The sequence below is a fragment of the Ammospiza caudacuta genome, chromosome 3, assembly GCF_027887145.1.
Source record: "Ammospiza caudacuta isolate bAmmCau1 chromosome 3, bAmmCau1.pri, whole genome shotgun sequence".
NCBI lineage: Eukaryota > Metazoa > Chordata > Aves > Passeriformes > Passerellidae > Ammospiza > Ammospiza caudacuta.
This window is the reverse complement of record NC_080595.1, coordinates 40,473,031-40,486,416: the sequence shown is the minus strand read 5'-3', so window position 1 is coordinate 40,486,416 and position 13,386 is coordinate 40,473,031. Positions and strand designations below refer to the sequence as shown.

Genomic DNA, 13,386 nt, shown 5'->3' with positions numbered 1-13,386 from the left:
TGTGGTGATTGTTTTCCTCAATCCTTTATTATATAGTTGCAATAATTCACTCCAGGATTTTTCTGTTATTCCCTCTTTGGCAAACACTCAGTTGCTTCTAGTGCTAACAGAGGGTACATCTATGCTTCATAATGTTATATTGTACAATATATCATAGTATTCTTCATGACAACTTCATTTGCTGGTTGGTTAAGTCTCTGGTTTCCTATTTAAGTGCAGGAGTGAAGTTTTGCATCCAAGAGTGAATTGTGCTCTGTTCAGTTTTCCATTCCACTAAAACCTTTTTTGGTTATGTGAATGTTTTTGATTGATGCAGGCTGAGGGGAGCTGTTTGTTTGTGTTTTGGTTTGGGATTTTTTATGATGATTTTCATTTTTCTCTGAGGGCAGCATGTTTCTCTTTCTCCAGCTCTTTTACTTTAGTGAAACTTACTTCACTGCAGTCATTCCTGGTTTACTGAAGCCCTTGTCTTTATAAAATCACACTGGCAGAATATATAGCAGGGACAACTTCTTCCAGAGTTCTGAGATGATGAAAGCCTACCTGCAGGGTAAAAATACATTTTTTTTTTCACCATTCTGCCCTGCATCTTAAAAAGATAATGGGCTCTTAGGTCAGATAACAAACAGCAGTGCCTCCCAGGTGCTGTTTCCAAAAATTAATTCTGTTTCAGGTCATCTTCAGAGTCAGAAAATATTTGTGATATAATGTAAAAATTTGTTATTCAAAGGGCAGTAATTCATTGCAAGACACACTCATCCCCTGCTTTGTCTGTTTTGCTTGCAGCATTTCACTTGCTGTTTCAAAGTCAGACAAGCTGTGCGTGCTACTGGAAAGCAGAGACCCTATTTTAACACGCATGGTTCCCTGTGCTGTTGCTGATTCTCAATAATTTTGTAGAAGTTTCTCAAGACTCACATACAATGTGCTGAATTATGCTGTAGTGGCACGATTCAGTGGCTGGAGAGTGCCACAGGTACTGAGGTCAAGGCCTGTGCACTCAAAGTGATCAGGATTGCAGAGCTATTGGAATGAGTAATGAAACCAGCAGTTACTGGACATGGAGGGACATGAATTTTTTTTTAAATATATTTATTTCCCTGTACTGACATTAGTAAAGGAATGAGAGTCTTTGAGAAAAGCTTATTCTTTTGTTTTTTCCTCCTTGTCTGCTCTCACCTACATGTACCTCAATCTGAGATACTTCTCTGTGGGAGCCTGTTGTGTTTGTGTTCTTGCTACTTGTCACTTCATTTTTTGGCTTAGTCACTGCTACAGACACAGTTGAACAGAGTCCTGCCAGATAAACAGTGGCATTGTGCTGCTGCTCTAAAGCAAACACTGTTCTCCTTCCACATATGGCCAGCACTGTATCAGTAAGTTCCAAATTATGACAGAAGTTCAATTTGGGTTGCACATTGCCTTCTCTTTTTATCTCTTTTACTTTTTTTTTAACTGCCATTGCTAGAAAGGCGCCCTTTGACTTTAACAAGGACTGGGTTGAGGATGTTTTTGCCAGGTCTGAAGAGATAGCATGTAGTAATCACAACTCTGCTAGTCCTTTCATGTTTGTTTTCTTTTTTTTACCTCATTATAGCCTCAGCGCCTGAAATAGAAGTTCTGTTTGAAAATCTTAATTTTCATTAAAAAGAAAGCAAGCTTCTAATTCTTCTTGCTTGTAAAAGAAGCTTGGAAAACAGGGCCTGAAAATACATACAGGAATGTCCTAAGGAATCAGCAAATCCTGACTGAAGAGGAGAACAGAACTCCTGTGTTTGGGAACAAAGAATATATTTTTGGATCCTCATTCTTTGTTGGCTTCCTTTGGATCCTCATTGTGGGCTTCCTCACGAAGGGGCAGCAGCATACCTGTGCTGTCAGACCTCCTGTGGGAATGGACAGGAGGAATCCAGTCAGCCTCTCACAAGGAGATGGATGTTCCCTGACTTGCCCTCACTGCATTACCTCACTGTCTGAAGTAGCTTAAATGTGCTGGGGGCAGTAGAGGGAGCATGTTTCCGTGTTGGAATGTGATACCTGCGTGGATGGAATTCATTACAAACCAAAAAGAAGCTCTGTAGGCAGAGGAATGAAAGGAACCTAATGTGGTTACGGTGATTTGGGGAAATGGTGAGGTGTATCATCTGTTTAAAGTGTCTTGTTGCTGGGTATCATAGGCACCCTCACAAAAGCTTTCAGGACAGATGAACCCATAGATGCCTTTTGCAAGTGAATGAATGTATTTAAAGGTAAGGAATAGTAACTGAAGAGCTGTTCCCCACAACAGTGGGAAGTGTGGTGGAGCTGTTGGCCTTGACATTGTTTTGCCTTTTGTATTTGTTTTCCATCTGTCTCAAGCCTCCCAGTGAGGTGTGGTCAGTGGTTTTGTTGCCCCTCATGCCATGCAGAGCCAACAAAGAAAGCCCTGCTGTGCTTGTTTCAAGGGAGCCTCTCCTGCTCTCTGGAGTAGCAGGTCCTCTAATGGCAATGCCAGCAATAGTCAGGAATTCTTCACATTCCTGGGTAATACCAGCATTTGGAAACCTAACTGTATATAGTAAGTTCGGTTTTTTGCAGATGAGTAGCTCTGTGTTCTAAAGCAGTCTTCACTGCACTGTGCAGAAAACCACATACACTGTGAACTGTGTTGAAGATGGCTCAGTATTGGCCACAGTGATCCCACTACAGTCCAGCTCACATCAGTAAAACACAATTTTTGTAATCTCAATAAAGAGAGGGCAGTGCTTCAATTACTGCATAATCCCATAAAAGCTGAATGTTCATTTTGAAATAGACAAAGTGGTAACAGCTTGTAATTGCTCAAGTTGCTATCAAGTAAGTAATTGTTTGTGTCAACTGGAGTGTAAGTATAAAATCATAGCATAGTAAAAGAAATAGTCTTTTGGTTGATTCATCTTGGCTTTCCTAAAAGTTTTAGAAACCAAAAATCCTTTCTTTAAAGAAATATCATACTTCATTCTGATTAAATTAATTTTTTTATGTCAATCTAATGCTGACTTCATTATTCCGCCAGGTTTTTTTTGTGATAACACAGATTAATAATCTTTGCTTTTAACAAAGAGGGAGGATTTTTTTCCCCCACCCACTTTTGATATCTTGGATTGGTGAGATCAGTAAAGGCAATGCTATTCACCCATGTGGAAAACAGAAAAAACAATCCCCACCCCATTATCCTCCTTGTGTTATACTTAAAGGTCAAGTCATATGCTCATAGCCAGTGAGAGATTTTGTGCTGTTGACACACTACACTGCCTCTAGGGAGGTTCAGCACCCAAACTTCCTACCACAGGCATCATGGGGACAAGGTAAACAAGACTTCATCCCTGGGACAAAGGCAGGAAGGGATGGTGTTCTTCACAGTGTGGGACAAAATGATGCCTGGTCACCCTTTCTGACAGGTTTGTGGGTGCTGTTTGAGGACAGCAGTTGGAGGAAACAAGAGGGAACAGGAGATGCCTCTGAGGATGGAGCCCAGACACTTCCCTGGCTTACCTGCAGTGCTTGGGCACTGTGGCTGTGGCTCCTGCAGGAGGTTCAGCAGTGATGTCTGCACTGCTGCAGGAGTGTATGTCCCATCATCCCTCCTGTTTTCCTCGGCTGCTGTGCTCTCCAGGTATGGCGTTTTTCAGGCTGCTGTGCGTAGGAGAAGGAAAGTATTCACACAGCAGTGTATGCTCTCCCTTTCTTTTTTTTTTCTTTCTTTTTTTTTTGACTCTGTGTTCATTGACTTCAAAGTACAGGCTTTCCAGCCATCAGCTGGTCTTTGATCTTCCCCAGTAGTTACAGGCCTCCAGAAGGAGGAACATCAAAGGCAGGGATGGCTGGTTTTGTTGGCAGATGGGGATGTAATTGTTGCCCTCCTTTGTTCTGCCAGGATGCATTCCAGGAGGAATATTACCGCACAGGAACCTACCCAGCAGTCCCGACAGTGCCACCCCGTCGGCCATGGACACTTTTGAACTGGCTTTTCTGGGCCTTACTGCTGCTATACCCTTTGTTCCAGCTGCTCATCAACATGATCAACAGTGGATCATCACTGACACTGGCTAGTTTTGCATTTGTCATTATAATAGGTGAGTTTTCTGATAGAAAAAAAAAACTGGCATAGTCTGTTTGGTGCTGGGTTTTGGAACAATGGCCTAATGGTGCACTGAAGTGTAGCTACTGCAAAATGTTTTGAATTTGTCATCTTTCCTTCAGCATTTTTCTCTTAATTCAGTTTCTCCCCTCAGCAGACCAGTTGGCTGGGTGCCATTTCAAAGTGCTTCATGCCTTGTGTGTCCTCCACAGGGAGCCTCACACCATAATTCAGGGTTTCTGGAGTTTAACCTCAGGGCCCACTGCTTTACTGTTTGACATTGTAGCATTTGTGATGGTTTTGGATTTAGCCCTTTATAATTTAGCTGAGTGACACCTCACCCTGCACCCTAAACCTAATACAATCTTGGTATTAGTGACCTAGGTCACATCATTTCTTTATCAAGAAGCAAAAGAAAGAACCTGTAAAGGAAAAAAGCTGTGATGCTACCAAGAACAGACAGCAAAAACGACCTTCTTTTCATTTCTTTCCCCTTTTCTTGTTCCCCACTTACCTTTCTTCTGCTTCTAGCCACAAGGAAAGGTTAATAGGCAGGCTGCTCTGAGTCATCTCTTGACTGCAGTGATAATCCAAAGGATTTATTCTCAGGTTATCTGTAATACTGGATCTACCAGAAGGCTCCAGCAGCCTGCAGGCACAGCCAGTGTGTAGCAAAGCAGGGAGGATTGTGTTTGCTGTCCTTACAGTGGGACTGGTAATTGGTACCTGGTGGCTTAATGTAAAAGGAAGGTTTTTCTGCAGACTGGAGGGATGTATCAGATGACAAAATCAGCTCTTCCCATTGCTCCTAGCAGACCTTTTCTCACTGTTTATAACTGAGGCACACAGGTTGTGGTTTGGTTTTTTGCTCTGGCGCTTTGACAGCTCACCTGATGCTCCAGAATCAGGAGCTTTACTGCAGTCCCCAATAGCCCATTGTAATAGATTGCTGTTTTTAAGGGTGGGTTTCAGTACCTGATACAGGTACAGATAAGCACAAAATGAACCTTTTGTGATAGAGCAGAGTAACTGGGAGGTCCTTTCACTGGGTACCCTCTGCACTGTTTCTAGGTTATCATTTGTCCTTTGGATAGTTTCTGCTTATTGTGCTCTCCAGTAAAACACTGACTGGCTTTTAAGTAACTGGCTGTTCAGGTGGAAAGAGCTCTAAGAAAAATGCTCCACTTGAGCTGGAGTGGAAGGACTGTAATCCCTCAGACCTAGCTCTGAGGTCTAAGAATGAATAACCCATGTGTGTACAGCTCTGCTTGGTTCAGCTCAAACTCTTTCAGCCCTAAATAAATGGTATTTCTTTATGCTGTGAATGTTGTCCCCTTGTGCTTTGCTGTGCAGCAGTTTGGCTGTTTATACTCCCAAAAGTCATCACACTGTGTTCATACCTTACTGCTGCTCTGGGCCTGGGAGCCCTTTGTGAAACTGCTTGAATCAATACAAGGCAGTCGCTGCTCCAGAGGATAAACGCTCAAGTAGTTTGAGGAACAAAAGTGTTTTGAAAACCAGCTTTAGTTTTGCAGGACACATGGCTAGAGATTTAGGTACTTAGCTCACAAGAACTGTTTAAAAATTGGTGCTGATATTTTGGTGCTGAAACATAGGCATGTCTGTCAAATGTCAGTATCTGTACATGACAGCAGCTTCTTCTTTTTTCTCCTCCTCCTGCTTCCCCAGTCTCATTTGGCTTCAAAGAACCAAATGCTGGGTGGCCTTTCATGTTTTGATAACTTATGTTGAGGAGGACACCCACCCTTCATGCTCTAGAAGTAATTTATTGCAAAGCTGTCAGCAGCAGTTAAAAGGGGAGTGCATGCAGAAGATGAGAGGTTTCTAAGGGAGCAGCAGCTATTCCATGTTTCATGCTAAAAGCACGGTGGCATCTGGGCTGGTGGCACAGGGCCAGCAGCTCCAGAGCAGCTCTCAGGGAGAGAAGCGTTCCCTCTGAACCGAGTGCCACTAGGGATGAGCCAGCTGGGATTCCTGGGAGCTGCTGTGTGTGTGCTGTGCTCTGTGGGTGGGATCAGCCCTGGGGACATCCCAGTGTCCTGGAGCAGAGTGTGGAGCACGGGGCTGGAGCACGGTGTGGCCTGGGCAGCGAGGATGGCACTGCTGCAGGCTGAGCTGAATGGAAGGTGAGGAGGGGACAGGCCAGCAGGGCTGTAGTAAGATTTACAGCAGGGTACAAACCATGTGCAGGATCATGCCTGTGTCCATTCTGCCTTTTGGTGGAGCTGCCAGATAGTCTGGCCTTTCAGCCTGGTGCCTAGAAATTGGGGGATTTGGGGTGGGTTGTTTACTTTCTTTAATGTGTGTTGCTTGTTTCTTTTCCTTCATAGTATGTAGGATAGGCCCTCAATGGAAATGTCGACAATTCATACAGTCTTTAGTTGTACAAATCTCAATTTCAATGCATAACCTATATAACTCAAGTGCAAACTCTATGTAGGATATTTTTATGCCCCTGCCTGCTGTGCTGCTTATAGCACTTGCTGTGTAGTATAAAGGCAGGGCAACAGATGAGAAAAAAATCCTGAGTAGTAAGAGAAAAGGTGGAAATCCTTTGAGCTAAGGTTTTGCCGAAGGATGAGATACTACATGTGGAGGTGGTGATTTTCTTGGAGCTAAAATGTGTTCCAAGAAAGATTACACTCCTGGCTCTCTTGACAGTGTCAGCTCAGCCCTCCTTCATCCCCAGCACTCCAGCAGGCAGAGCAGGTCCTCAGCAACCTCCTGCATCTTTTGGATGCTGAGTAGTGGTGGGCACAAAGATGCAGGAGCTCAGTTACCTCAGTTTGCTGTGGAGTAGTTCAAGGATGCTTCAGCCAATAGCTTCTCTCATGCACTTCTCAGGGTGGTGTAAAACCCTCACAGCTATGAAGTTAGGCACTGCTGATTAGTTACTGCTTGATCTCCCTTTCTTTCTCCCCTTTCTTGAAGTAAAAAGCCTTATTACAGTTGTATGTAAAACAAGAAGTGAATAAATCCTTAAATGTGAAGGCATCTCTCAGGTCTGCACTGAGGCTCAGGAGAGCTGTGGTGACACTGCAGGGACAGACCAGACCCCAGACCAGCCTTTCCCCTCTTGGCTTCCAAGGCTTGGCAAACATGAGCAGTCCTCTTCTCCTTGCACCCCACCTTCCCCAGGGTGCTGAGGGCTACAGGTGAAATGGGCATAGAAGGCAGTGGCAGCTTCTGCCAGGGAGCAAAGGACAAAAAAGGACATCTGAACTGCTGAACTAGTTGTTTTTTGTGTCCAGGCATTCTTGGAACTGGATGAAGTCCCCAGCATGGTGTGTGCCTGCTGTAACAGCTGCTCTTATTTATGCTCTGTGTCCATCTCCAGATGCTGTTTCTACCCCTTGTGGTTAAAAATCTTAATGATTTCGTGCTTACTATTATGTTATGATCCCAGACTGCAGGCTACACGTTGGATCTTTCTCATGTTCCCCAGCTCATGGCCAGTTAAATGTCAGAGATGGTTTTCTTTCTTTCTTGTCTGTCTGTGAGAGTGAAGCCCTTTGCTTGTCTCAGTGGTGTGTGTGTCTATCCACTGCGTGGAGTGTCAGTGGCAGTGAGTGCCCTCAGAGCCAGCTCCCTTTCTGGACTGTTCCCTGCACAGCTCTGCCCCCCCTGTGAGAGGCCCTGCTTTCCTGGCATCCACAGGACCTGAGGGCAGCCCCACGGGCAGATCAGCTTCCCAGTGTCCAGCCACGCTGTCACATCACGTGTCACTCATCCCTGGCATCCAGTTACCATTGCCCTGGAAAAGCTGCCAATTTGCTGTCAGACTGCACAGCAGGAGTCTGCAGTGGGGGTCTCTGTGGCCCGTGCTGGTGTGCCAACAGCAGCTGGTGAAGCACAGGGCAGCACTTTGTGCCAGCTGCCAGAGCCCTCCCCTTCCAGGGCTGGAGAGCAGCAAATGCCAGGCCTTGGATCAGCCCTGTGGTTCACAAGGGATGCCTGGTAGTGGGATGAAACCTCTGGATCCTCTTGGTGATCTCAGGCATGTCTTAACCATAAAGAGTCCTTTGGCTGGTGAGAGTTTGTCCAGAGTCATCTCAGAGAAGTAAATGCTGATGGGAATGAGACATCCAGAGCACCTCACCATCAGTCACCATGAGTCAGAAAGACAGTGGGATTTGGAGGCTTTAGAGGAGGCCTGTGGCTTTCTAGGTTTGTTTGGTTTGGGTTCCTTTAGTTTGGAAAGCATTCTGAGCAGAGGGAAGATGTTTGTGACTTCCCTGATAGCTTTAGGCCTGAAAGAAGCATGGCAGTTGTGAACATGTACAGTAGTTGAGCAGGCCCTTGAGGAATAACAGATTCTGGGTAAAGAGCCCCTTTACAAAGAAACCAAAAGTGTGAGGGAAGGAGTTTAGATTAAGCTGCATTCAACTTAATCACTTTAAGTGCTACAGATAAATAAATAAAATAATCCTTGCACATGGTAAATTATTACCACTGAATCATCTATAAAAATCTTTTAAATTAACCTGTTTTCTTGTAATGGACTTTCTCATGAGCTACCGTCAACAAATACCACAGCTTACTTTTTTTTTTTTTGTTTATCAAGATCGGAAGTTCCTTGCACTTGTTGGTGCTCTTTCAGACAAGGGGCTGTTGAAAGCCAGCAGAATTCCCTTCCCCTGGCACGCAGGGCTGTGCATGCCTGTGCCTCTGACAGCCATCCTGTTCCTTGTAGCCTCTGCCCTGCTGATGGGAGGGGATGTGTCCAGCCTGAGGCCCTTCCTTCATGAGATGCCATAGGCAAATAAGTTGATGTGGAGGTGTGGGAGCATCAAATGCCTCTTTCATCCCAGGTCTCTTTCATGCTGCTACACCAGTACAGAGGTGCAGGCCGTGCCTCAAGCAGCGTTAACTGGGTTTGTTTTGCAGCTTCTGTCGGTGTCAGATGGATGATCGGGGTTACGGAGATTAACAAGGGCTCCACCTATGGCAACAATGACAACAAGCAGAAACAAAAGTAGCACCTTCAGAGAATGCTTCAATCCAAAGGGAACAAATGCAACTGCTGAAAACTCTTAAGTGCATATCACGGTCCTTCAAGTGAGATCCGAGGATGAGTAATTGCCGTGCATATCTGAATTTGTGCTCCTGTTGTTTTTCTCTGGGGTTTGGGCTGGATGACACGCTGGAAGGATGCACTCCTGCGTATACTCTCAACAACAGGTTTGCACATGTGTGGTTGGTTTGTTTTCCTATGAAGTGTCTTAAGTTTTGAAGGAAAAAAAATTCCAGTGTGCTTGTATGAAGAGACTCTACCTGGAAATTAACCAGACGTGCAAGCTTTAATGTCAGAAGATTGTTACAAGATGATTAAACTTGATAGTTGTGTAGCTCACACAGTTTAACAACCATAATCTGTCAGTGTTTAAGCACAGCACAGTGGGATGCTGTGCTTGGTTATAGCAGTGTTGGACTGAAGCAGCTCTGCTGAGCTGGCAGAAGTGCAGAGTTTTGTACATGCAGATCCTGTTCCCACAGTGTGCACTACATGGGCCCTTCAGAGCTTCAGCCAGACCCTGCCTGGAAAGCCACACATCAGAGCCTGGCAGCAGCAGAACCTGGATCACAGTTTGGCTCTGTGTCCTGAGCAGAGCTGAGTTACCACTGCCCTCTTTCCCCAGGCCATACATCCCAGGGATAGCTGAAAACTCTAATTCTTCAGAGTAAATGTCATTTTTAGTTTGGAAGACTTGAAGTAGTAAAATTCCTTTTGGCTTTAAATGCTACTTAAAATTCCAGGCCATCCTAACAATTTTGGAAACAAAATAACTGGGCATGGTGTAGTGAAATAATGCAAAGTGTGCATTACAAAATATGCCCCATACCCATACTGTTGTGATCCTAATTAACCTGCTTGTCTGTCTTTTCTGATAAATTAGTTTACTTGGTGCCTCATAACAGCCAGCCTGAAGTAACAGTAAATTATTTTCTTCTGGGGAGGAGGGGGAACTAGGAGAGAGACCTAGGACAGTGGGTATGGCTGACTTTTTTTTGATGTCTGTCTTGATTTGACACTCTTCTGAATTAAATAAAACTAGAACCAAGCTCTGAGGAAAGGGGGGGTTGCTCTGACATTCCTGGTACTGATCTCAGGACTGCCTCCTGTTTTTAAACTTCTAGAGTTAAGGGTCTGCAAGTTACTGGAAATAACCTGTTTAAAGCAGGGAAAAAAAAAAAAAAAAGGAAACCAGGGGACATTAACTAACAGCAAATATGATTGGAAAAAAATCCCAATTTTTTGAAGTCTACAGATCCCGACACTGAGCAGTGGAGGTTGTGATTGACACTTTCAAAGACAGTCCATATTCACTTGACATGGAGCTAAACCAGACAGTCTTTAGTGAAGAAAGTAAGTAGTCTTACTCTAGCAGCTGGTATAAAAACATGGCTCTTTCCATATAATAAAACTGAGCCCAGAAACAGGCTAATACAACAGTACTAATTATTCCATGAAATATGTATTTGCTATTCAGTACATCAGATAATCTAGAAACTCACCTTTTTAATATGCAGAGCCTAAAAAGCAGGTCAAGTAGTGCTTTTAGCATGGAGCAAGAACTGAAGTTGAGGGATAGTGGAGGCAGTAACATTTAGACCATGAAGAAAGGCATAGGCAGTGTGAGAGACTGCTTTGGGAGGCTTTTTGCCTCATACATCTTGTGTACGCATGCATTCCTTATGTTCTGAACCTTTCAGGAACAGATTGTTCAGTGTCATGAACAGAAACATGGGCTCAGATGTTTTCAGAGCCCAAGAGTAGAAAATTATGAAATATTTACAATGCTGTTTAATAAAGCACATGCCCTGCTCCCTATTTGCTGTAACACTCTTAACAGTGAAAAACTGAGTATTGCATCCTGTAGTAGCATTAACAAGCCAGACCTGAAGCCACTTGTACACAAGAGCTGGAAAATGGGTGGGAGGGGAGAAAGGAAAGGCCTCTCCAGGGTAGCATTTTACTGTGAACATTACCTGGCAGGCCCAGTGACCTCCAGTGGCCTTTTCTCAGGGTGGTAGGTGAGCAGTTCTGGGCAGCAAATACATATTCCTGGAGTGACAGAGGCTGTTCTGCCTTCCTGAGAGCCACACATTTAACGTGCAGTAAGGAAGACATTTGGCATTCCTTATCAATCTTAGTCCTTCCCTCCAAGTGCCCTTCTCCCAGAGGAAAGTACCAAACAAGTAAATCCTTCTGAAAGAGTGATGAGATGATTTCATACCCCTCTCCCTGGGCCCAGCCCTTAAAACATGTGACTCCTGGATCCATCCTCCCAAGCACTTGTGCAAGTCCTGGCACACCACTGAGGCCCTTCCAGCACTCACTGACAGACAGAGAAATGGTCCTTGCCAAAGTTAAACTTCTCCAGTTTACTGTATTAAAAGAATGACATAGGTTATTAGGAAGCAGTGTTTGCCCCTCATCCCCACAAGCAACTGTATGTTCTACTACTGCCTTAACAAAATTAGTCTTAATGTTTGTTTATACAAAAATAAAAGTATAAAAAGCTAATATGCAGTGAATGAGTTTTCTTTTGGTTGGCAAGAACAAACTGGTAAGAGTTTGTCACCTTTGTGTCACACTAAAAGCTGTCCACTGTTGGTGTTCAAGGGCACCTGAAACAAGGCGAGGACACAACTCACTCAGATACCTCTGCTACACTGCAGATGAAGCACACAGCAAGCTGGGGGGACACTCCTACCTCAGGTACTCATAGTCCTTTACTGAGGATGACACCGTACCTCCTATCACACAGCTGTCTTTGTTTAAATTTAGTATTATATTTTTTGAGGGCATAAATACCTGCACAGGTGACACACACAGCAAGGTTCATACTTTCCTAAGTAGGAATGTCAGAGTTTGTGGGATCTCCTTGACAACTCACCACACATGTGACTAATCAAGAATTTGTGGCTTAAGATGAGACGAGACACTAGAATATAAAACTAAATATTAAAAAATTCTAAATTACCTATTTTGAGTCTGAAGCTGTAACAGAAATATGTAAACTTGCACTAATGTTTAAAAGTAACAGTTTTAAGTCACCTATTTGTAATAGCAAGTAAAAAAAAATCAACTAGATCATGCATTGCAGGCTATTTCTTCCAACTGCTAACCACTTCTAGTCTCTCTTCCTTTTCTGAGGCTGATGACAACTGAGGTGTGGTGGGGAAATGAAAGCCCAGGATCAGAACTCAGTTTTTAAAAGGTAACAGTAGGTTCTTGGTTTTGCCAAACAGAACACAAGAATCAGCTTGTACAGTTCTCTTCTAGAAGACAAAATGTCATGCAGGGCACTCCCTGTTCTCAGTGCAGACATCCAAGAAGGAAGGTGTCCCTTAGATAAAAGACAGTGTCAGGAATTTCCCATCACCCTCTTTTCTCAGAAGGTGATGAAAGGGGGAACCTTACTTCTCTTACCTCTTGTGTAAGAAACATCTCACAGTACTCATCTTGAAACTTGACAAACACTCACTATTGCAATACAAGAGCAGCTTATTCCAGTTAGCTCAGCTTAGCAGTCATCCCAATGTTGTAAAAAGTTTAAAATGTGGCACAGTCCCACATTTACTTTTGGAAGAAAAACCCTTCACCAGCATCTCCTAAAATAAACCATTTATTGAGAAAAACCTTTTTTTTTTTTTAAATTTCATTAATCAGCCTTGTGCATAACAAATCCGAAGCTTGCCAAAAACAAATAAACAAAAACCCCAGTAAAAGTTCACAGTCAGTGCACTCAAACAGATTAAAAAACAAGGTCCATAACGCCTGATAACACTACAGCATTTTTCTGAACCTAGAGAGTTCAAAAATACTACATATTAACAATACAAGTTCTCAGTCAAATGAGAAACACGAGAAGGAACAAAAGGGTCTGGTCCATATACAGTAGTAATGGCACTTTCACTGAACATGCAGCTTCTTCCAACTTGCGGACACGTCACGTGAGCAACATGTGCCAGGTAAAATGTACAGGAGCAGCAGAGGAAGTGACACTGTCACTTGTGCAGTCTTCGTTAAGGTCAACTTTCAGACTGTTTCTCAGCACAGTCTTTATGTAAATATTACATACAGTAGTGATTCAAATCTTGTCAGAATAGAAAAGGCCAGAGATTGAGTAACTTCATTCTTCGTCTGTGCAAACCTGCGAAGGAAGCAAAAGGCAATTACTTCAGCCATCTCAGCCATCTCCCTCCTGCAGCAAGATGATCATGGATCCATTTCTTTAGCACCTTCACCTTGAACTTTT

General features: G+C 43.7%; 2 protein-coding genes across 2 annotated transcripts in view; one reads left to right on the top strand and one right to left on the bottom strand.

Moving 5' to 3' along the window:
- AGPAT4 (1-acylglycerol-3-phosphate O-acyltransferase 4) overlaps positions 1-11,586 on the top strand; it is a 68,778-nt gene extending 57,192 nt beyond the window's left edge. The window contains exons 9-10 of the mRNA XM_058801752.1: positions 3,896-4,094; positions 9,008-11,586. Coding sequence (XP_058657735.1) covers positions 3,896-4,094; positions 9,008-9,099 — 291 coding nt within the window. The 3' untranslated portion in view covers positions 9,100-11,586. The remainder of the gene's footprint in view (positions 1-3,895; positions 4,095-9,007) is intronic.
- Positions 11,587-12,737: 1,151 nt separating this feature from the next.
- Positions 12,738-13,386, bottom strand: part of MAP3K4 (mitogen-activated protein kinase kinase kinase 4) — a 63,201-nt gene continuing 62,552 nt past the window's right edge. Inside the window, exon 27 of the mRNA XM_058801013.1 lies at positions 12,738-13,281. Coding sequence (XP_058656996.1) covers positions 13,261-13,281 — 21 coding nt within the window. The 3' untranslated portion in view covers positions 12,738-13,260. The remainder of the gene's footprint in view (positions 13,282-13,386) is intronic.